General features: G+C 27.7%; 1 protein-coding gene across 1 annotated transcript in view; it reads left to right on the plus strand.

Annotated features, from left to right (window-relative positions):
• The window catches only part of LOC108001833 (lachesin), a 48,607-nt gene that overhangs the window by 5,142 nt on the left and 18,775 nt on the right, over positions 1-24,690 (plus strand). Inside the window, exons 3-4 of the mRNA XM_017063064.3 lie at positions 17-227; positions 600-727. Coding sequence (XP_016918553.1) covers positions 17-227; positions 600-727 — 339 coding nt within the window. The remainder of the gene's footprint in view (positions 1-16; positions 228-599; positions 728-24,690) is intronic.

Raw genomic sequence — 24,690 nt, forward strand, 5'->3', positions numbered from 1 at the left:
ATTTATCTATATTCAGGTTTCATGGGTAAGACATAGGGATATTCATCTTTTGACCGTTGGTGTTGAAACGTACACATCCGACCAACGATTCGTGGCATCACATTTCCCTAGAACCGAAGACTGGACGCTTCAAGTGAAATATCCACAGCATCGTGATTCTGGCACCTACGAATGTCAAGTGTCAACAACACCACCAATTGGTCATTCTATGCACCTTTCTGTTGTCGGTTAGTTCGGAATCTTCTTTTACTCTTTACTTGCGTTTTCGAATCGTTTTTTCCTTTTATTTCGTTGTCTGTTAATTTTATTTCAGATAATATTCCAACTATAAACTTGTTATTTTCCACGCATATATGCGCATACATATGCATAACCATTTCCCAATTTCAACATTATATTAAAATTCTTTTCAAATAATTCTTTCCTCGTCTGCTCACTCGTGCTTATTTTCATTACGTGAATCTGATCGTAATAAAGAACAACATGATGGATATATATGCTCTTTTTTTTCCATTTTATTTCTTTTCATTTTCAAAAAATAATACTGATTATTATTCATCGATACATTCTCATTTATGTGTTTTTTTTTTATTTTGTAGAGCCTATAACGTCGATCGTTGGGGAACCAGAAATGTTCATAGACAAGGACAGTACGATGAATCTCACTTGCGTGGTACGTCACAGTCCTGAACCACCGACTGCCATTTATTGGACCCATGATGACGAGGTATTGAACTTCTGATATATCAATATATGCATCTGAAATGTGTGCATGCAAATTATTTTATGCTCTTTCGTATATATGATGGAAAAAAAGAGAATCAAATATTATTGATCACCATTAAATATTATAATCGTAACTTTAATCTTGAATCAAAAACAATCCATTTTCGAATTTTACATTAGATATATAAGTTTGATGACATCTAATTAAAAATTAAATCGATTATCAACAGTGATATAAATTAAATATAAATAAATTCTACTTGATTTACTTGATATAAAAGATTCTTCGAGTCACGTCGAAACGGTGAAGCAATAATGGAATAAAAAGCAGAGAGAAAGAGAGAAAAAATAGAATTTTCTACGTAAGTTAGGGAACATTGTTCTTGAGGGTTAGCTGCTATAGTTATGAGTAGTCATATCGGGTACTTGATTATATAATTTCCTTTAACTAGGTTAAAAGGAATATTTGAAGAAATTACCGAATAAGGTTAATTTTTTGTTCTATACATTTTTTTTCTTTTGTACCACTATTTTCATTCTTCTTGATTTTAATTTTTTAATTTTCCCCCACTTGCTAACAAGTATCCTTTTAGACGTATATTACGAACAAGGTGAGGGAATTGTACGAATAGGGGAAATTATTCAAATTGTAGTTTATGAAATGAATTATTCAATTATTTCCCGAAGAAGCAGTCGCTGCACACCACGGCATACAGAACGATTTCGCTCGTTCGTGTCTTTACAAATTTACGCTCACGCTGAATTTTGATTGCGCTCATATTCTCGAAAACTCCTTTTTCACAACCACCATTGTCTTTCAGAGCCCACTTTTACGGAAAAGTTTTTTTACTTCGTTTCAAATGTACACCGAATCAAAGTAGTATTCAATTAACGGAACGATTCTTTCTCCGACAATCCAGCTATTTTGTATCATTGATATTCACTTAGCGGCAGCCTTTTTTATTATTCATTTCATTACCTGATCTTCCCTCTTAATCAACTTCCATTCCCTTAACTGTAACAACTCGTATCTTAGAATAGAGACCCTGCTCGAGGCAATGAATTAAACTATCTTACTCATTCCTACTCGTTCTCCTCTCAATATTTTTTTTCCTTTGTCTTTTTTTCATTCTCCTCCATTTTTTTCCATTTTTTCTTTTTCCAAATCCTTTGCATACATCCCCCTTTGTTTCTAGTCCTTTCTATATCCTTTTTAACAATTCCATCTGACTTTCTCTCTTTCTCTCTCTTCCCTCCTCCTTTCCTTCTATTTTTCATCTATCTCTTGAACTTCCTCCAGTTCCTCCCTCCTTTCTCCTTTCTCTCTCGCCCACCATATGTACATTCGTCCATCTTTCTCCCACATGCGTCGCATTCCCGTCCATCCTTCTTAAGAGTGTCAGTTCTCTCTGGCAGCTGGCTCTTTGTATACCACCGCGCCTGTCTTTACAATTCGCAGGCTTTTCCACTGTCTTTCACTCATTTTTACTCTCGTTCTCCTCTTCCTCACGCCCATTATCTCTGTCACCTTTTCTGCAACAGAATACACGACCGCTATCACGCTCTATCCTTGGTACACGCAATTTTTCCATCGTCTCTCCATATCATATTCCTTCCCTCCCCTCCCTCTCTCTCCGTTTTTATCTCATAGTATTGTTCTTTCCTCCCTCCCCCCTCATCTGCGTGTCTTCATTCTACGTCTTTTCCCTACCATCTACCGATGTTCTCTACTTTATCGACTTTACAGTCCCTCTATCCCTTCTTTGTCGTTCCATCCGCTCGTTCCACTTGCACACCACTCCTCCTCTCCCTTATTTATCTCGCCTATTCCTCCTCCTTTAAACAAGCTGCTTCTGGGGTGTATCAGCTCTCGTTCCTCTTGCACACACATATATGTATACATAGTATACCTCTCGTTCAACGACAGGCCGTGTGTCAACATCTGCACCGCACATTCGTGGTGGTCCTCGCTGTTGCTTCCCTTTCCTTCTCTTCTTCTTTTTTCATCTCTCCTTGATATTTTTTGCAACGTTTTTTTTTTTTTTAATTTATTCTTCGTCGTACGCATTTATTTACTTCCCTTTTCTTGCTGTACATCCTTCGTATTAGTACGTTCTCTTTCCTCCGTTTATTTTGTTATCATTAATTTTCCGATCCTTTTAAACATTTTCTCTGGACCAACTGGATTTTAAGTAAGAAGATATTAGATTTCGTTTTAACACGGGAAATTTTTGTAAAGAAAGGTATAATTTTAGTGATAGAAAATCATTGTATTAAAAGTTATTAGCGCTTGTTCGATGCCATATTGGTTATATAGTTGCATATCTGATGGAGTGGACTGAGATGAAATTATCGATGGGTGTGATACTTTCATTTTGATGATTTTTAAATATGGATTAGAATGGAAATAGGACAAGATTTTGAACATTTTTTTTTTTTATGTATATATTAAGATTAATTGACTTTAGTTTAGTTTTCGAAATATTTACAAAAAATGATTATTATTATATCTTAAAGTTTGAGCATTTCACGCAAATCACTATAATACTTAATACTTTATAAAGTTGATCTCTTATAATTTTCGAGATATTTGCAAAAAGAAAATTTCGTCCATATATACGTATATATCTGCGATTACGTGTATGTAAGCATGCAACCGCCATTTATTTTCAATAAATACATGGCCGACATTCAAAGCGTATAACAAGTGCACTAGTCAAAAAGCTATTTTCTAATGGATTTTGTTGGACTTGAAATATTTCAACCACGATCTATAGCTAGAGTTTGATTATATTTGTAAAAATAAAATACAAAAGAATCTTTGAATGAAATTACTGACCGAAACTACCGAAGAAGTACAATAATAGTTATATATTAGTTCTCATCACCCAATATATTTATTTGTTGTTTCTTTCATGTCATGTTTTCCTAGGTCATGAAATTAAAAAAACCCAAGATAATATAGCATATTAGTTGTACATTTTAGATATGATGGACACTATGTGTTTGTAATAATAGATAAATATAATAGATAAATGATGTATTGATGCACATATAGATATCAATAAGCAAAATTCGATGTAGTATTAGCAATAATTTTTGTTAATTCGTGCCAAAAACTGATATGAATTTAATACTATTGCAATTCTCAGAGGCATAAGCGTTTAATCGAACATTATTTAACTCTCGTTGTTCCAATAATTACGTGTCTACTACTTTTTCTGCCTCTTTTCCAGTCGTCAGACTCTGCTCGATAATTCTGTTAACGACAAGAAATAGATATCTTCCAAGTTAGATCAATTGCTAATTAAATTTATATTAGATTCTATTTTACGTTACATGTACAATATGTTTGAGGGTTGTTCTAGTTTTATCTTAATCTTACATGTAAAGAATCCCTTCTTACACGTGAGTAAATTTAGATCAACATTGGTTTATATTTAAACTTTATTGAATATATAGAGGAGGTTTCATATTTTAATCTCTCAGATATCTTGAAAAAAATATGTTGAAAAATATGTTTTTGAATAAAAATTATATAAGTTGTATTTTTCATTACGTATATTATTATTTCTGACATCGAAACATTGTCTAAATATTCTTTTAGCACGAATAATTCCCGAATCAATACGAAATGCTTAAATTTGAATATATACTCGCAATTTTTCACGTTAGATTTTAGAAAATAATAAATTAGAAAATAATAAAAATTTTGCGCTTCCTAAATGAAGTTTAACCTTATAGAATAGCTCGCATAGAAGCACCAACAGAATAGTGTTGTACTCAAAATTCATGATTGTAATAGCTGTTTCGAGGTGTGGTGAAAATGTTTGAGAGAAGGGATTTTGAGTTTTGGAAGTTTGGTTTAGGGAAGTTTACGATGGGATTAGTCGCATGAGTGCGTGTTGACATGTTTCCTGTTGTATAATTTGTATATATGGTGTTCGTGTTTAAGACATTTTTCTTTCTGAATTTTTCTAGAACGAATCTATTATCTTGAAGGGAGGCATGATTGAAATGCTTAGTAAAAAGAAAGAAAAAAAAAGTAATTTACTTTTTTCGAAAACGAAATATAAGAAGATTCATTACGTATTTATTTAGAAAATTTTCTTTTTTCCAAGATTTTTTTACGCGCGACAAAAGTCTGAATATTTTTGTTAATAAAGTATCACTCTTAAATAGCAAAACCGATCTCTCTAATTAACTCTTATTTAGCAAGAGCAAAAGAATATCGATGGATATATCTTACTTAAAAACAATACAGTATTACAGCACAATCGAAGTTAATGTAATTAATTTACATTATATTTATATATTGAAAACAACTTTGCTTTGTAGAGTAAATTGTCTAAAAAAAAAAAAAAATAAAAAGTCATAGCAAGAAATAAAACTACTTTGTTATAAACACCGATGTGTTTCTCGTATTTTGCATCTCCTGGTACGTTCAGCTCATCAACTTCCTTCAAGGACCTTTCCGGTTGTTTCCCTCGGCGCCGGAACTAGTTTCCTTCCTTTTATTATTTCCCGGCTCGATATCGTTCCTATTCTATTTAATAAGGCAATGAATCAATTAATCGATAAAAAAAAGAAAACTTTTTCTATTCTTTTTCCTCTCTCTCTCTCTTTTCTCTTTCTCTTTCTCCGTCCTCTTTTCTCTGTCTCTGCTTCCATCCAAGTTCTTTAGTAACAGTTCTTTTTTTTTTTTTGTCTGCTGCAACTTCGCCATCGTCCATTTTTACTTCTTACCCCGGCTCATCCTTTTGTTATTTCTCCTTCGATCACCCTTGAGGCAGGTTTTCAACGGAAGTTTCTTTTTCGAGATTCACTCACCGTGGACGACCGAGGGTGACCATGGAGAACGATCGGATTAATTTTTTTTCTCTTTTTGTTCTTTTTTGTTTTTTGGCAATTATCTTGAATTCTCTCCCCCTCCCTGTCTCGATTTAGTATATAATTCGATTTTAGGTTTATTTAGGAGATATTCATAAAAAGAGATTATTAGTTTTACTTATAGGTTCGTGCCATTTATTTATTATTTTTACAAGCGTATTGCGAAACGTATAACGGGTGGATAGAATAAAAATGAATTATAATATGATTAAAACGTTTCGAATTCAATAATTCTAAATCTCTTGAAATCTGAATCTTGAAAAATATACCAAAACATCTAGATTTCGAGTTGAGGTTTTAAAATGAATTTAATTTCTAACATTTCAATTGCCTTAATCGATATGTTTTTGTATGCCAATTTTTATATATTTTTTTTTTATTAATTTATACACGTTATAAATGAAATAGAAGCGTTTCAAATTTTGTTTCTGTGATTCAATTAGTTTTGATACATTGATTTTCTAATATCAAAAATGTATTATTGGAATCTTTCCTCGCAATATTATGCAAAAAAAGTAAGTAAATTTTACATTTTGCATCAGCAAGTTTCAGTTATTGGTCTTCTTCGATTATTGTTGCAATTTTCTCTTCATCGGCCACTTAAATGTTAAACTTTTACAGGAACTACTCTACTTAATCCCCTTAAAACTGATCTCTCTCTCTCTTATTTCCGTTTCTAATTTTGCTATTTTGCCATTTTGCGTGGTTATTTTGTTAATTAAACGTAATTCTGTCTAGATATCTAGATATCTCGGCCCGTTTTTTCTTTTTTTGTTTTTTCTTGGAACTTTTTCTTGGTATCTTTCAGGGGGAGGAGGATAATATTTGAAGTTGAAAATTGAGCTAATGCAATTTCTGTTTTATTGATTTTGTATTTTTATTAAAAAAATTTTTATTAAACTCGGTGGAGGGTTAATTTTAATTTAATTAAATTAATTTTACACGATATTATTATTAGATGTGTGTTCGTTACCGCTGTTATTTAAAATAAAATAAATTTAATTGTATTAATTTTGAAAATGTGAAAAAAATATGAAAGAAAGAAAGAGTAAAAGCGTAGTGGTACATATATAGTTTATTTCGAATACGAATACGAATATTTCATGAAAATTAATATGATATTCATCATCAAGGACCAGAAATGTCACATGTACGGCGCATGATGGCACTAATATTCAATTATACCTACATTACATCAATATTTAAACAATAAAATTATTTCAATATTCGATTATAAAATAACATTCATCGCTAAAAAGAAATTACAATTTTGGACGGAACAAATGATATTTAATCTTTTAACGAATTTTATTTCGAAAAACGTGTTATTTGCTCGCGTAATTAGAATTGAAGGATAAAAAAAAAAAGTATTTTTGTCAAACGCAGAGTAAATTGATCTATTGTAAATTTTAATTAATTATAACGAAATGCCAAGTATTTGGATTATTTAAGAAAAAATGAATATGAATCCTGTTGTTAAAAAATTCATTAATACAACAAAATCCATACAATGTATGAACTTTATTTTTTGTATTACTCGAATTACAAGCAATATAAAACATAAAAGTTTTTCTTTATTCTAAAAAAAAAAAAACGAATCATATTATTATATTTATATATTATATTTATTACTCATCATTTCTTGAAAAATAACGATCATTTGATGATATTATATTTTGTACAAAGTTTTAATATTCAACAAATATCCTTTCTCAATATCTTTTTCTCTCCTCCCCGCTATTTTTGACTGCATTTCACTCAAGCGAAAATATATTTACGTGTATATACTTCAAAGCATATTTGCTCATGTTCATCCCAAAACTTCACGTATATACGTACAGTGTTTCTCAGATCGGTGTAACGCCTTTCATTTTGGATCAGCATAGATAACGTCTTCCTCTTTACAATGAGAATATTCTTACTCGCTCATAAATATCTGTTCTCGAGAACACAGGATATTTATGGAAATTCGTATTTTGATAAACACGAAACTTCAGAAATAAAATTTAAATATACAGGATATTAATATTATTCGTAGGCAGACGTTCGATTCTAAAACAAAGACACGAAAGTTAACATACAAAAATTTATGAGCCAGTTATGAGCGATTGAAGTTCACATAAGACGAAGCGAGACGTGAGATCGTTCTCTCTTCGTTACACCACCCTCTCGCTTCGAACATAAATTGATTATAACTCAACGAGTAAGAATTTTTTTCTAGCTTCTAGAATCGTTCTTCTCTAAGCGTTGCACACTTGAATTGTAAAGTTACGTTTCTTCTAATTCATTTTCTATTCATTCGTTACAAATTTGGTAGTGTGTATACGTCTAGGTTTCATTTTTATCGATAATAAGAATCGTGGAAAAAGAGAAAAAGAAGAAAAAGAGGGACTGAAAGATCTCAAAGCATTTAAGAAAGAATTTATGATATTGTTTCGATTTAATATCTTTCGCTTCAAGAGGGATAATGTAAGATATTGAAGATGATTCCCAAGAGTAGTCGTATATTCAGAAGAAACCAGAGTATGTATCCATTTCACGCTAAACAGAATTCCTGATTCAATAAAACTTGGATAACTGACCTGGGCGATGTACAGCGCGAAACGTCCATTGGTATATCACCACCAGGGGCAATTCTCCTCCACGACCGGATGTGATATATTTATTTGAACCATCTGTCCCTTTTTCTACTCGCTTTGTATTTTCTCAAAATACAAAGTTGCACCTCTAATTGGGTATCGTATCGATTAAATTTCGATTTCGACTGTGTCCAAGCGTAAATTGAAGAGAGCCAAGAGCTTTTCAATTTTTCCTCCCCAATTTTTATATGAAACTCGTGCATTATAATCTTTTCTGAATATAAAATTAATTTTAAATTCGGTAAAAATTAACGAAGGAAGGAATAATTATTCTTCGAATATTTATATAAATAAATAAATAAAATTTCAAATGGAAAATTAAAATTCTCGTTGAAATGAGTATTAAAAAAAAATATGCGTTGAAATGGTAATAAATAATACAACTAACAAAATTTTTTACAAGAAATATTGAATTTGACGAATATGTTGATGTGCAGAACAATTTTGTATTTTAAAATTCAATTAAAACGTAAGATTGGAAAAATAAAAAGTGGTCGAAGTTTAACACGAAATTTTTAATAATTATATCGTATAGCAAGAATCTTTTTAAGAAATTATAATTCTATTTATTTTTTTGAAAGTAACAAAATAAATAGTATCCCTATAAGCTCTCTTGTACGTTGCTCGACTCACACGGAACTTTATTCGTTCATTTTCCTTTCCTTTTCGTGTCAAACAAGAAATAATGGTTAAATTCCTTTGCTCGAAACGCTATTTCTCTCTCTTTCTGTTTGTCGTGGATTATTTTCACTAATATCTCTTAAAACGTTACCGTCGGCTTTATTTTCAACCCTTGCTCTTGATTCAATTTCAAAAAAATCGTGCACTTTGAATCTCATAAGCCAAAATTAAATTTTTCCAACGCAACACTTTACACAATCTTTTTTACGAATTTATATTTTTTAGAAAAAATTTTACATTTACTTTTTTTTAAACTTGGAAAATATCACGAATCATTTTTTCATAATCAACAAGATAGTTTTAATATTTCTGTAAATTGAATTGGAAAATTATGCGTGTATTATGGAAAATTTCTTTTTTTTATTAAATTTCGTTTACAATAATCGAGCTATTTGAATTCAAGTAATTTAATATAAAATAGATATTAATGAAAAATAGATAACTAAAATGTTACCGCCGGTACTTGTAGGAATATCTGTGAAAATTAAAAAATTTCTTAATGAATTGTTAAAAGTTTCATAAGTTTCATAATGAACTGTTGAAAAAAACGGTCAATTCGAGCAAGAAAGTGAATTATTAAACTTGGTATGGAACATTATTAAGAGTTAGTTGCACAAGATGAAAAAGGATAAAGAATTCAGAAAGATATGACGGTTTTTTTAATATGAGTAAAATTAAAAGAAAGATTATTAGATAAACAGAAAGCATAAAAAACGTATCATTTCGAAAATGATGAGAATACAAATCTTATTTAATTTTCTATTGCGTGAGTCGAAAATAAAAATATTGATTTTTACGCAAAATTATAATTAAAACGAAGAAAATTATATTTTTATAGAGACAAGAAAAAATTAAAACTTTGTAATATTTTGTGCGAATATAACTTCTCGAGTACTCTGTTGAGTATTGGATTTGATATTTCATTATACATAGATATGTACGATAGCGCTTCGCAATATTCTCTAGCATAGCATTTCATCGTATTACCGATGAATCCTCCACTTGTTAGATAATTCCATGAACTTTTTCGCTCTCAGATTTCATTCCCTTAACCATCCTTTTAATTTTCTATAAACTGATGAAAACGAATCGAGATCGAAATTGTTGAAGCGATTCCCATTAAATTCTTCGGTGTTATTGGCGTTTATAAACATCCAGAGAATCCATGGATCGCATACTACGAACGCGAGTAGGCCTCCAGAGAATGTGATCAATGTGCTGGGATCAAAAGTGGCCCATGCGCATATGTGTGCACACCCAACGTTCAAAATTTCACTCTTCATTCTTCTCAATACCACTTTGATCCATAAATCCTCCTTCTGAAACTAAAAACCTCTTTCTCAAGAGAAATTAACACGTTCGATCGAGAAGAAGAGGTTATACGACTGCATTTAAAACGATACGAGATAAATTTTGAGTTAAAATATATTAATTCTATATATCCATGATCCTTTTTGTAAACAAATTTAACTTGGTTTGAAAAATTTCACAAGTATGCGGATATTTCGTATTCGGGCGAGTTCGGGAAGAATCGGGCAGATTCGGAAAAAATCGTGCGGGTTACGAATCGACGGATATCCGAGTTTCATTCGTATTCTTGGGTTGATTTCTTTTTGACAGAATTTTTCTTCTAGATTCTTATTAATCAATGAATCATTATTCTGTGATTCAGTTACTTGTGGAAAAATAAGATTATGTGTTAACATTCTTAAAAATCATTACATAAAAATCATTCATTATGTTTTCTGACGAAAAAAAGAATTCAGAAATTCCTTTTTGCTGAAGTAAAATTAAAAATGATTGTGCGCCTATTGTGGATATTTAATCCTCGAAAAAAATTTTAAGTTAATGAACGTTATATAACTGCGAAACATTCGAAACGGCATCTTTATGTTATATGAAAGAGATATTGATTTTTAATTTTAATATCACTCTCGGAGTTTTGATTTTTTTTTGTAAATATTTTTTTAAACATAAAAAGAAACAGCTAAAGAAAATATAGAATCAAAATAAACAAATCGTTCGATTCTTGCCAAAAATAATCCCTCCTACTCCAAACCTAGTTATTTGACTTTTACTGTATCTCTTTATTCGTGAAATAAAATAATAAGGATATTCTAGAACAAATCTTACTATGTAAAAATGTTTGTTCAAACATATTTTTCAAATTATAAATAATTTGATGGAACAAGAAGAGAGAAATAACTTCATTTTCGACGAATTCTATTTCAATTCTAATATAAATGTTTCGTATACTGATTAAAAATTTTATTATCTCAATAATTTTGATATTTCGTAAATTCTTTTTTATATAAACAAAATTGTTCCATAAATTAAAAAATAATAACAACCATTGTTCTAGAAATTTAATTCCTTACATTTCCTATTTATCTCGTCTCCATATACTATCCGTATACTGTATATTAACTCTGTACATAATGTTATGTGGTCTGACCAGATATGGCCTGCATTTAAAGTCATCAAGTTATAGGGTGCTCGTCCTGCATATTACATATTACGTAGCATTAAGAGATTAAGATATCAGTCATTTATCGACCGTTCATCCGGTTTCGGTTATCACGACATTATCCAAGTTAAACGTGTTAGCTGCTTTTAGAGCAGAAAGAGACTCGGTAAGCCACGATACGTACCGTGTGTAAAATGAAGTGGCGCAGGATGAACGATGATAGGTTGGTTTATCGGTGAATTATGTCGCGTGCCAGGGGGATAGAAAAAGTGGCTGTTGATGAATGGTGATATTTTTGTAGGGAGATACGGTAAGGGAATTTGGCTGAGTTGATTGAATTTCTGCGTGGAATGGGATGGTGATTAAGTGTGGAATGTTCGAGCATGATGAAGGTTCAGGGAATGATGGTGGTTGAAATTAACGAGTAGTTTAAAGTTTTGAGGGTATTGGTTTCAAATGATTTGAAGTTTAAAACAGGATATATGTAGGGCGAAGTACTGAGAAGGATTTTTGTGATTCATAAAATTTTTATGATAAAAAGGATGAATTGAAAATTTTACAGGGAGAAAGAAGATAAATTTATTTTTAGTAATTTTTTAAATTGAAATAAAAGTATAAAAATAATTATTCACTGTATGAAAAAATATATCTCCTTAATTAGTATTTTCTTTTTCATGTTAAATTAATAATTTTAATAAACAATCTTCTTTACGATTAATTTCTTTAAACAGTTGTTGCAAATAGATTTTTGTTACTAATTATTAAAATAACATTCAATTATTTATTATACATGATATATAGAGAATAATTATTTTTCCAAAATAATATAAATTGTCGATTAATCGCAATATATTATCATTGAACGAGAATTGCATAAATCAGCATATCATTTCTATGATAAAATATCATAGATCTCCGTAATGGTTTGCAATAGTAAATTGCCTCAGAGAGACATGGTGCATCGTGATTCTTGATACTATAGATTATAGTATCGCGTATATCGCAAATAGGAGTACATGGGCACAGGACAATATAGATCGACGTTGTTTAACAATAGCTGATCTATGACCAAGTTATGTTACTTTATATTTACCAGAAAAACTTAACAATATTTCTATTAAAAAGTTTTACCCATGTTTGATTAATTTATAATTGAAAAACGATAAAAACGAGAATTATTTTTAAAATAATACGTGACATGTTTAAAAATGATTTTAAATTGTGATTAATTAATATCATTCTTGTAAAATGTTATAATTTTATTTTTATTTTATGCAATTCGATCTATCACTCATTTTGAAGTTTCTCACTCGTTAACGATATTAAAATAATGCTCACTAAAAAACGTCACTTTCACAATTCAATTTTTAAGATCGATCATATATTCTTATCATTGAAAATACTAATCTTCTTCTTTTTTAATTCTTTCACTTTTTACTCGAGCAACTTTAAAAGCAAACACTAATCGAAGATTCAATTAATATTTGAGAAAAAATCTCGATGGGCGAATAAAAAATTTCTTTATACCTCTGTATTTCGTGCTACTAGTCACTTTTTAATTTGTGCCTTTGTGTACCAACCGAGTCGAAAAGGCAATAGTAGTGCGTGCGCAAATTTACCTATTCCGCGGCAATCGTTTCCCTCACGTTGCTGATAATTAAAAAACGTTTCACGCCGTAGATGTATTAAAGTCAGAATGGTTATTTTTACACGAAGAAACATGGAACGCCATCAATACGCTAAAAATTTTTTTTGGATTAAGTGGAATGATATCTCGTCCCTTTTAACGAAAGTAAACAGTCAGTTGCATGCCTTTAAATATAAACAACATTATTAGCAGTCGTCAGAGAGCGCTGTTTGCAGATGCAACGGGAAACGAAGTTACGTAACGGCGAATCCGCAATTATCCACGCCTTCGAATTTAGTATCGAGGTTATAACTATTTGATTTGATATAAATTAAAGAGGGGAAAAAAGTAAATGATGCTAAAATTTAATGCTAATAAAAAATAATGCTAATAATAATACAACGATTTTTTTTATAGCTTGTAGAATATAAAAATTTTAATTGCAATTGCATAAGAGGCGATTATTATTCATCGATCAGTTTCGTATAAAAATTAGAGTGAAAATTCAAAGACAAAATTAATAGAGATGCATATTATACATATATTCTTTGATTATAAAAGTCATATATTTTAAAAATTCTAAAATTATTTTCGCAATTTTTGGAAATACCAGTAATATAATTTCTTATATATCAGAATATTCTAATTTCCTTCTTTATAGATAAATTTATTCATAATTTATATCGAGATTTAATGGAATAAAACGGAATATTTATAGAATCTATTCTCTATACAAATTTTTTAAAAGTTTTCTCATCATTCTCGTATATATACATATTCTTGTAAATATATTTTAAAAAAATCTTCATAAATTAAATTATTATTATATTTTAATGATATAATTCGGATTGATAATAGATTAAGAAAAATTGCTTTAAAGTATTCAAAATATTAAATCAAAGTTAATAATAATAAATTTGTGTAAATAATCATATGAAATAAGTTAAAATTAAAATTTAGTCAATTTTTCTTTTTCATTGTTTGGAATTATTCTAAATTATTATATTCCTACTCGAAAAAGCTAAAAAATACACACGATTTTAACGTTATCAATAGTATCGTTTCATTCTGATTTATCGATACTATTGGCTATAATAATTTATCTCGATCTCGATATATCATAAAAGCTTAGTTTACACATTTATATATCATATTTAAAAAACGATGGATTCCAGGCAGCAAAGGAACACTTGGCTGCAACCAAGTACTACTTACATACTATGATAGGTTAAGCATCTCTCTAGTTTAAGCTGAGAGGTTCGAGAAAAGATGGATGGCCCACATGAATGATACTTTTCACGGGTATTTGAATCCATTCCCTGCGTCTTCGATTTTCCAGTGATGTGTATCTGAAGCTGTTCTACATAAACTTGAAATTTTTAACTCTCTTTTCTGCTCACTCAATCTTTCTCTTTATTCTGCGTTCCTCCTCCTCTCTTTTCTTTTCTATTCCTTCCATCTTTTTCATTGTATTTTTGAGAGAGAACATCCATCTATTAATATCATTAATAAGTCCTCTCTTTTAAATTACTTTAGTCAATTACTTGATTATTATTCACACTTTTAGAAATTGTTTTCCAAAAACTTTTTCTTGATAAGATTAAGATCTGTAAAAAATGTTAATAATAAATAAATCATTGGTATCAAGTAATCCATCAGATTAAGACCTTGACAAATTTCTGTATTCCAGAAAGGAATTCCATTGTAAGGAATTTTGGAAAGAATTTTAGTAACGAGGGACTATCTTCCCTTTTAAGAGAGAGAGAATTTTAATAATAAAAGAACGATAGATATTAGGGAAGGAATTTTCGTATATAAAGAAAAAAACATTTTATGTGTGCACATATATTAAAAATAAAAGTTTTATTTTAATTATAGTAGAGTAATGAGTTGATAAGATAATAAGTTGATCGAAAGATTATGTTTCAAGTATTATAAATTATAATTCAGATTGTTGCAAATTTATAATCTTTGATATATTAATTATTGCAATACTTGAGACATAATAACACTGTTTTTCATCGAGTTATGATATGAATTTTAAATTTTGTTGAATTAATAAATTTTATGAATTTTATAATACAAAATTAAATGATATAAAATATAAAAGTAATAAAAGGAAATTAAAAAAAAAATAAGAGAGAAATATAAAGAAGGGAAGATATAGCTGTAAAAAATGGTACCAACACAGCAAGAAAAAAAGAAGAACAGAGTCGTTATTTTTGCGATTCTAATTTCGACTTCACAGCTCTGGAAAAAGAATGAAGAAGGCACGAAGAAAGATATCAAGTAATGGGAAGAAAGTAATATAAAGATACGAAAGAAAAAATTCATGGCAATAGAAGAAGTAAGTACGAATATAAAAGATAACAGTTTCACATTACCATGACTGATTGTGGTTTCGAATTTTCTTCAGATTTCCGACTATTCTCTTGTCTGATTTTATGATCTCGCTATATTATTACCTAGATTACTTTATACATATATATATATATATATATATATATATATATATATATATAAATAACTTAACCTGAAAATATACGAAATAAATACAGAGAAAGATTAAATTTACATGTAGATGTCACGTTTTATGAGACTCTAATTATATTATACTTAAGCTGTTGTTTACTATGTAATGTCAGATGAAATAAACAGGGCAACATTTTTATGTCAAATACATCCAAAATAGAATTATATTACCTAGAAATTAAGGAAAATTGTATAAAAATGTGATATATTCAATCTCATAAATATCACTAAAAAATTAAATTATTTAAGAAATATTATTTATTATTTTTTAGAATTACTTATTAATATGAAAAATTAATATTATTATCTTGCACGTAGTATTTTCTCAAATTTTAATTCTTGATTTTGCTTTACAAGATTTTATTTTCTTTGACATAAAGTTTTATTTTTTAAATTTAGAATTTGAAATTGTTTATTATAAATATAATATATATTAATAATCTCTGATACTATATTTATCATTATAGTTATCGTTCTTTCAAAGTGTATAATTACATAATTTACTGCAAATTGGAATAAACCTTGCTGTATGAACATTTTAGTTTTAACGAGAGCAAAAGTGAAATTTGTTGAGAAAATTATGTTGCAAGTTTCACATTTTACAACATATGGGCAAGTAATTAATCAGTGAATAAATGTATATGATTTTCTAATTTCTAAATCCAATTATAAATTCAGCAAAGATACAATTAAATAAATATATATATAATATTCATATATATATATTTTATTGTAATTTTTCACAGATTGAATATATATATATATATCTGTGAATATTTTCAACATGAAAAGAATCAAAAGAATATATATCTCATATATCCATAGTACAATAGAAATAAAAATATATTTAAATGTATATATGAAGTAATATAATAACAATTATATATAATTGAATAATTAGTAATTATTATTGTCTTAATCATTATTATTTTAATCATCATTATATTAATTATATTTATTTCGTATTCGGAGAATTAGTCATTGGATAATTGAAATTCGAATATTCCGTCTTAGTTACTCTCTTGTCTTTGATTCACAGTAGAGTGAATTAATGAGTTAGATAATGTTAGCTGCATCTTCCTATATATATCAAAATACGTTATATATGCACATAGTTGTTAATCTAGTAATGCTAGTAATACTGAAATTTGAACTTTTTTTTTTTATCTAACATGGATGATCGTAAAAAGCGGTAATTAATGAAAGACAAAGAAAAATCGAGAACTCAAGCGTTAAAGAAATACATGATATATGGTTTCATATGAAATTACTCACTTCGTTTAATTTAAAAGAGATCATTCCCCAGTTGGTACGGATAATTCTCTAGCATATACACATACTGTATGCATTTACTTAATACATATATCTCTGTTAAAAAAGCTCGAGCACGGGACTTCGAATTGGCCGATTACGGAGCAGATCCCTCGCCAGGCAAAGGGTTAAGACTTTTCCTTGAAACTTAATTATGCGCCGTGTACAACGGTCTGATATTTTCACGTGTGTCTGTTTCTTTCAATGGCCACGGCCCCATTCCACGCGGCGCATTTTTCTTTTCCTCGCCGGTTCCGCGCTTCGTCGCCCCGTTATTTACTACGACTTCCTGTGTGCTCTCTTTTTGATTTATCTACTCACCGTCGCGTTTCACCGTCCCGTTTTCCCTGAATATTTAAACCGAAGACACACTGTCACTCCTCTGTTCCATTTTCCCCTCCTGCTCCCCCTCTCTGCACGTCCGTGTTTCTCGTTTGTTTCTCTTCTTTTCTCACCTTGAGGACTATGTAGTACGAAGTTTTCGAAAAAAGCTTTTTTGAGGAAAAGAAGGGAAAAATTGTTAGAAGCTAAAAATGCGGTTTTCATAAAAGCTGTTTGAAATTTTTTGAGAAAAAAGAAAAAAATTCTTTATCAATTTTAAGTGTAGATTTAGCTTTCTTCTTTGTTTAATTTAGCTTTTTAGAATTTTTTTATTTAAGTTTATTTAAGTTTTTTGAATATTTTCTTTCTTTCTTTCTTTCTTTTTTTTTTTTTAAAAGAATTTTAACAGAAAAAGATTTTTTCTTTAAAAGAAAATATTTTCCTCTAAAGTAAAATCTTGATTGTTTCAACCCAAAATAAAAACCAAACATTAATGAAAAAAAAATTGTTAATTATTGAAAATAATTATTGAAAATAAATTGAATATATAAATAGTTTTCTTACTTTTCATCTAAAAACTAAAATAATGAAAATCTGAAAAATCCTGTTTTTTTTTATTTCAAAGATTATATTATAAAAATGTTTCACAAAATTTTAAAAAGTTTTTCATATATTTATAATATATATAATATATACAATATAAATAAATTTCTAAAAAAAAAGAATAAAACAATTTTTTTTTATTAAAAAATTGAAAATCCTATAAGCACAATCAACATTTAATTATTCATTGATTACTACAATTCTATATAATTTTATATAGAATTTTGTATACTATATAATTTTCTTTACTATTTATCTACTCTCTGTTTCATTTTTTTCCCTATTCTTTCTTATTCTATTCTTTTAAAATCTTTTTCCTATATAAACTCTGTTCATATGATAAAAATAATAATTTTCAAAAGATTTCGAAATTCTAAATATAAAATTTAAAACTCAAAACTGTTGTTAATATTATATTTGTTTTGAAAGACCAGAACAAATAATTAATCAATTATGATAATTTTAAAATAATTATAATTTAAATAATAGATCAAATAATAGATTAAATAGTAAATAACGATCCAAGAGAAAATTTTATACATTTAAATTGTTTTACTAATGTTAATGTATTTTTTTTATTGCCTCTCTAAATCTTTCTATTTGAGAAATCTCTTTTTGTACAATTTTTTCTTTTTTCGATAGTTTCTAGCGGGCTTTAAATGTTAGAGAAGAGTGTGAGAATAAATCGGTCGGATATAGGCGGTTTTGATGCTCTCTGTGGTGTTCTCTGCGTTCGCACGTAGCGTGTGAGTATGAAAATTACGAAGCTTTTTTATGTGTGATTTTGTATTCCCTAATTCATCCATTCGATAAATTTTTTTTTTCAATTAAACATACTGAAAAATGATCAAGAAATTACTTTAAATTCGAATTCGATATCGAATAAAAATCTCATTCGATATATTATAAAATTTAAATTAATTTCTCATTCATTATAAACATTATAGAATTCAATTAATACTATTGAAAAAATTATAAAATTATACTTGTATTTGTTCAAAATAATTTTCAAAAATATTCTATTATCAATAATCCAAACAATGAACAATGAATTTCATCTCAGAATTATCACAATCCTTTTACTATAAATTCTTTTTAAATTCTCAAGATAAATATTCTAAAAATTTGCGCATCATTGTTAGATTTCTTGAACAAAAATTAACGGAAGATATTGCACAGCTAGATTATTTCGCACTTGATTCACGCTACCCGCATCTCATTTCCTCCTTCCGCATTGGTTTTCTCACTTCTCAAACAATATCCATATCTCCACATTGTGAACAGACACGAATTTTCAAAAACATTCTATCCCGAGTTAAATTAAATAATCTAAATCCTTTGATAATACATAAAACAATCAGTATTTTGATAAAAGCACAAAGCGACACAGTGAATTCAAGAAAAATAAATTTTTCATCAATTTTTCCCTAACCGTCTCCATTTCTCTCCATAGCTTTGTGTGCTTTCACTTTTTTTGTGCGGTCCTATCCTTCTGCTCCTTCCTCTCACAGTTATTTCCTCGATCCTTTTCACGCCTTTCTAATTACTCCCCGGTTCGTATAAAAAATGACGATGAGCAACCGTCGGTCAATTAACTTACAAACGAAAAAAGAGGAAACTCGGGACTCTCGAGCGAACGAGACACAATGCGCGTGAAAATCTGAATAGTCATGAACGGCTGGCGTCGCGCGCATCAGAAAGAGGGGGAAAGAGACTAGAAAATAGGGAAAGGGGCTTTGTCATTGTTCGTTTCAGTTGTGGCACGTGTCTTTTCGCGCTTTTGAGAACGTATCGATAACTTTATTGAGATTAATAAAGAATGAACGAAACGTATATTTATTTAACATTCAGAGATTCAGTCGAAGGATTATAAATTCATTCTGGAAAATTGCAAAAAAGAACACGTTATTGTGTAGAGAAGAATAATGTAATAACGTTTTGGAAAATGGCAGCTTTAAAAATGATTTAAAGGTGAAGATCCAAAATGGCGTGGATTAGGTTAGTTTGATTTTTGTTGACAATTTTTAATATACGAAGAAATAAATAGAATAGAATACATATTACGTTTTTATATTCAATATGTAAATAAAATTACATACCATACGAGTTTTTTCAATTCTATCGTTTCGAAATCAATAAAATATAAAATTAAAAAAATAAATATATTAAAGAATCATATCAAAATTATATATATCTATAATAATAATATAATATATAGGTATAATTTAAAATTATAGTTTATTATAACAAATATTTATAATGAATTTTTCAATGTAATTTAATTTATTTAATTTATATAAAATATATAATATATTTAAAATTTTATCTATCAAAATAGAAAAAATCCATTTATCTTTACTTTCCATTAATTAATTAATTTTGAAACAATTGTGCTTTTGTTTCTTATTTCTGTATAAGAGATTATTAATAACTAACAGAACAGTTAGGAAAAGCGGTTATTTATATCCTTACAGTTCAAAGTCTGTCTAGTTCGTCTTTTATGAAGCTTTCAATAAAGATTGCAGGTGTGAGTTTTCTGATGTGAAAAGCTAGTTCTACCAAGTTTCTTGAGTATTCACTGAAATGTGTAACAAGATGGAACCAACTCTGTTGATACTTCCATTACTGAGTATATTTACATACATATATTTCTATCTTAAACCACTTTTTTTATCATTTCTTTTTTCATGTCTTTTTTTGATAATTATTTAACTTTTATACACATTGCTAATTATATGGTACATCAAATTAGACCTACAAATTTGTTTATTTATTCATTTTTTTCCCACTTGTTTATTTATCTTATTGTTAATTACATTGTTATTAAAAATATTGATTTACTTCCTTTTTTAATAGATTTAAATATTTTTCACAGAAATTTATATTTATTTTTTTGCCTAAATATATATCAATTTATTTTTATTAAAGTAATCATTTTGATTTTTCATTTTGAATTTATTTTTCAATTTTTTTTTATTACTATTCATGTTTTTATATTAACAGATACAAGTTATTTAAAAATCATCATTGAGACTTAATTTAGGGTATTATATATATTATATTATATATATATATATATATATATATATATATATTCTATACATGTATTATTTTTATTATTTATTTATTATTTTTAAAAATTATTATAATTAATCAATACATAGAATCCTTCGAATATAAATAGGCAAAATTTAATAGTTGAAGTTTAGGATAAAATTATTCCAATAATTTAATTTTTCAATAATTATTTTATTATTCAAAATATTGAATAACTTCAAATAACAAAAAATAATTAAACAGTTAAATGAAAAACTATAATAGTTATAAATAAATATTATTTAAGTATTTTAATAAATAATTATTTAAAGTAACTTTGTTCGTAATTTTTAACTAATTATTTTTTTAACAGATCAATGTCGAACTCTATCAGAAAGTTTCGGAAAACAATTTATCGAAAGTTGTGTCCTAATTAATATAAAAAAATTTTTTTCATCAGAATTGAACATTTAATAAAATGAAAGTTTAGAAATCTGGTTTTTTTTATCAATTCAATTTTATTTTTCCATTGAATTATTGTCCCTTTTATTTTGTCGAACATTTTATTTTATTGATCTAAATAAATTAAAAGCAAATTTAAAAAGAACGATAAAATCCAGTATTATATATATATATATATATGTATAGTCCGAATATCCTCAATCGAAGTGAAATTTGAAACATGTTTTAAATTTTTGAATTGCTTTCAGAATATAACAGAAAAATTCAATTTTATGTGAAAATTGAAGTTTTTAACTCTTTAAAATGAATTCAAATTGACTATTATGATATATAATATTTCTTTCCGAAGTTTCAAAATTCTTTCAAAATTCTTGCGGAATAAAAAAATAAAATATAAAATAATCCTTGGATGATTAAACTTACAATGACCGAAATTGCAATAATAAATAATAAATATTAGATTGATTTCGCTATCATTTTAACTTATTTTTGATTACTTAATTTGATTTATATTTTCTGAAACTTACTTTTCTTAATCGCTTTTCAATGAAATATCATAGACCAAACCAATAAACTTAGGTCCATAGTTATGAAATGAAGATTATGTCTCTAAATAATTCAATTTCTCTCTTCAATGAATTTCCGCATGAAAAGAATAACGTCCATATTATCGAGAGATACTACTAGATTAAACAGAGACGTTTTTAGTAGAAGCTTAGTCATGTGATGTATTTCTGTTTAATATAGTAATGATAATGATAATAATGTGATATTATGTATTTGAAAATTCGTATAGAAATTGGAAGAGAGTCATTTTTACTGCATGAACCCAAATATTATAATACTGCTCGAAATTATATTAAATTATAACGTTTATATAGGTATAGTTCATATATATATAGGATAAAAAATTTTTTATTAAATATTTTACAAATTACAAATTATTTTACAAATTAATAAATTAAATAATTTGAAATAATTGAAGTTACAATTTTATATTTTGTTTCCACCATTCTTTCCAAAATTCAATTCGTATTTTAATTTTATTTTATCCATATTTTTATTCCAGTAAAAAATTATAAATGGAAGTTTTTTATTATTTTCTAAATATAACTTGCGATTAAAAATCCTTGATTCAACGTAATCCTTATTTCTTCATTCATTGTGTTAAATCTGGCATATAGATATAATCCCATCAAAGATATATATTCAAAGCAGGATTTGAAATACTGATTTCAATGGATATTGATAACATGACATGAGTGAGAGAAACAATTGCTATGTAGCGTAGTACACGTTAAAGGAACAGCTTCTAGGAAATGTAACTGTCAATAGACGGAACTCTCCCTCAGTTGTGAAATCTGAGAGCTCTTGACTGGTTCGAACATTAGTACTTTCGCATATCTGATATCTTGTCGACTAACAATTACTGTACGAAATAGTTTCACTATATAGAATCCATTTCATCTTTGAATGAAGGACACAAAATGGAAATTAAATAAGTTAAAAAAGAATATAATAAAAAGTTAAAAATATTTTTCAATGTCTTATTCGAATTTATAGTTATTTTTTAATAAGAATTGTCATGAGAAAAAATAATTGATTGCGAATTGCATAAACAAATGTAAAAGTGAGGTTAAACCTTATTGTGATAACGATAGTACAGAAACTATATATAACTATAAAAACAATACTTATAAATATCAAATACTATATAAGATGGGATATAGAGAAGTCATAAAATCAATCAAATCAATAAAGTAAGAAGATATTGTATGCCAGAATTAATGATTTAAAAAATATATAATCATTATAAACTTCAGAAAATTGAAAAGAGAATACAATGCATAGTTATAAATGCAATCGCATTTAATATTAATTGATGCCGCTTCCTAATAAACTAATTCATAATTTCATTGTCAAATTTGTCAATCTCATAGTTCTGCAAATATAACATTTGCTATCCTCTTAATAAGTTAACATTTCAGATATAGAGAAAAAAGAGGTTATGAAACGTTTTCGCTTCTCAGATACTATAAAAGAAATTTGTAAATAAATTTTCATAATAAGTAATAATTACCAATACATATTTCTAATAAAATCCTTTAATCGAATGATAAAATTTTTAGTAAAATTATAAAATTGTGATGTATAGTTTGAAAGAAAAACTAAAAATATAAAACAAAAATATCTAATTTTTAATTAATTTTTCTATAATAAAAGAGTAAAAGATTCTTGAAATTTCCAATAAAGCATTAATTGAAAGAAAATTGATTAGCTTATAATATATAGTATAACACGTTATTTTCATTTATCATTAAAAAAAACATTACTATCTGATGGAAAAACAGTGTTTGTCATTATTGTAAACTGATCGAAACTAGACAACTCTGCTCAACATATGTATTGTAGCGTACAAAAGAACAGCCAAATTTCTCTCTCCAATACTTCTTTTTTACTTTGGCAAACGGCGATCATTTTTGTTTCATGAAACCGTGATGGAAACACACGGATGCTTTTTTTCTCTCATTGCTTTGTCGACAATACGACTGAACGCTTCTCAATCCTGTGTGGTTATTAAACATTTTTCACTGTCGATACTTTCTATATCAGACCTAAATCCTCGGCTTTGACAAACTATAGTATTTGCTATGCTCTTAAAACTTATTACTCTTTATTGAATTCTCTTCTTTTGATTTTCAAGTTTTTCTTTCAATTATCTTATGCGTTATCATCTTAATTTACGGAATAATATTTAATTAAAAAAATTAAAAAAAAGAGATAAAAGAAATAAAAAATTATGAAAAATCTGTTGATTAGTATGAGATGTTTTTCGTTTATTTGATCTAAAGACAATTACATAGAAAGGAAAGGAATCGAAAAAAGATCACAATGGTTGTAAAGGTTAACGTTCTCTGCATTTCATCTGCGCGCGATACTTCTGTTCAAGTCACGTGTGACTCTGACAGTTCACACAATAATCATTTTATACGCACTGTAATATAAGTGAATTGAGTGAAATATTCAACGTGCATCGTAAATTGCACTTTCTTTTTTCGTTTGATTTTTCATTTACAACATTTATTAAAATGTACGAAAAGAAATAATAATAAATTTCCTGGTAAGAAATTGAAATCATTCATTTTCAATACATATTTAATATCTCTAAATGAATTAGGTTATGTTGTATGTCAAAGTTTAATTATCAAAAAAATTCTAGCTATTGTTACGCTTTATCTTTTCTTTTTTATAGAATAATGCGATATTTATATATTTGTTATTGCATTCGTCTAATATATTTTGCAATTAGATTCTTGATATTCGATAATTTTGTAATTTCGAATATTGATCATTTTTGAAGATTTGAATTATTAAATTCTGATAAAAATTCTCTC

Source organism: Apis cerana, linkage group LG1, assembly GCF_029169275.1.
Source record: "Apis cerana isolate GH-2021 linkage group LG1, AcerK_1.0, whole genome shotgun sequence".
In the NCBI taxonomy this organism is placed as follows: domain Eukaryota; kingdom Metazoa; phylum Arthropoda; class Insecta; order Hymenoptera; family Apidae; genus Apis; species Apis cerana.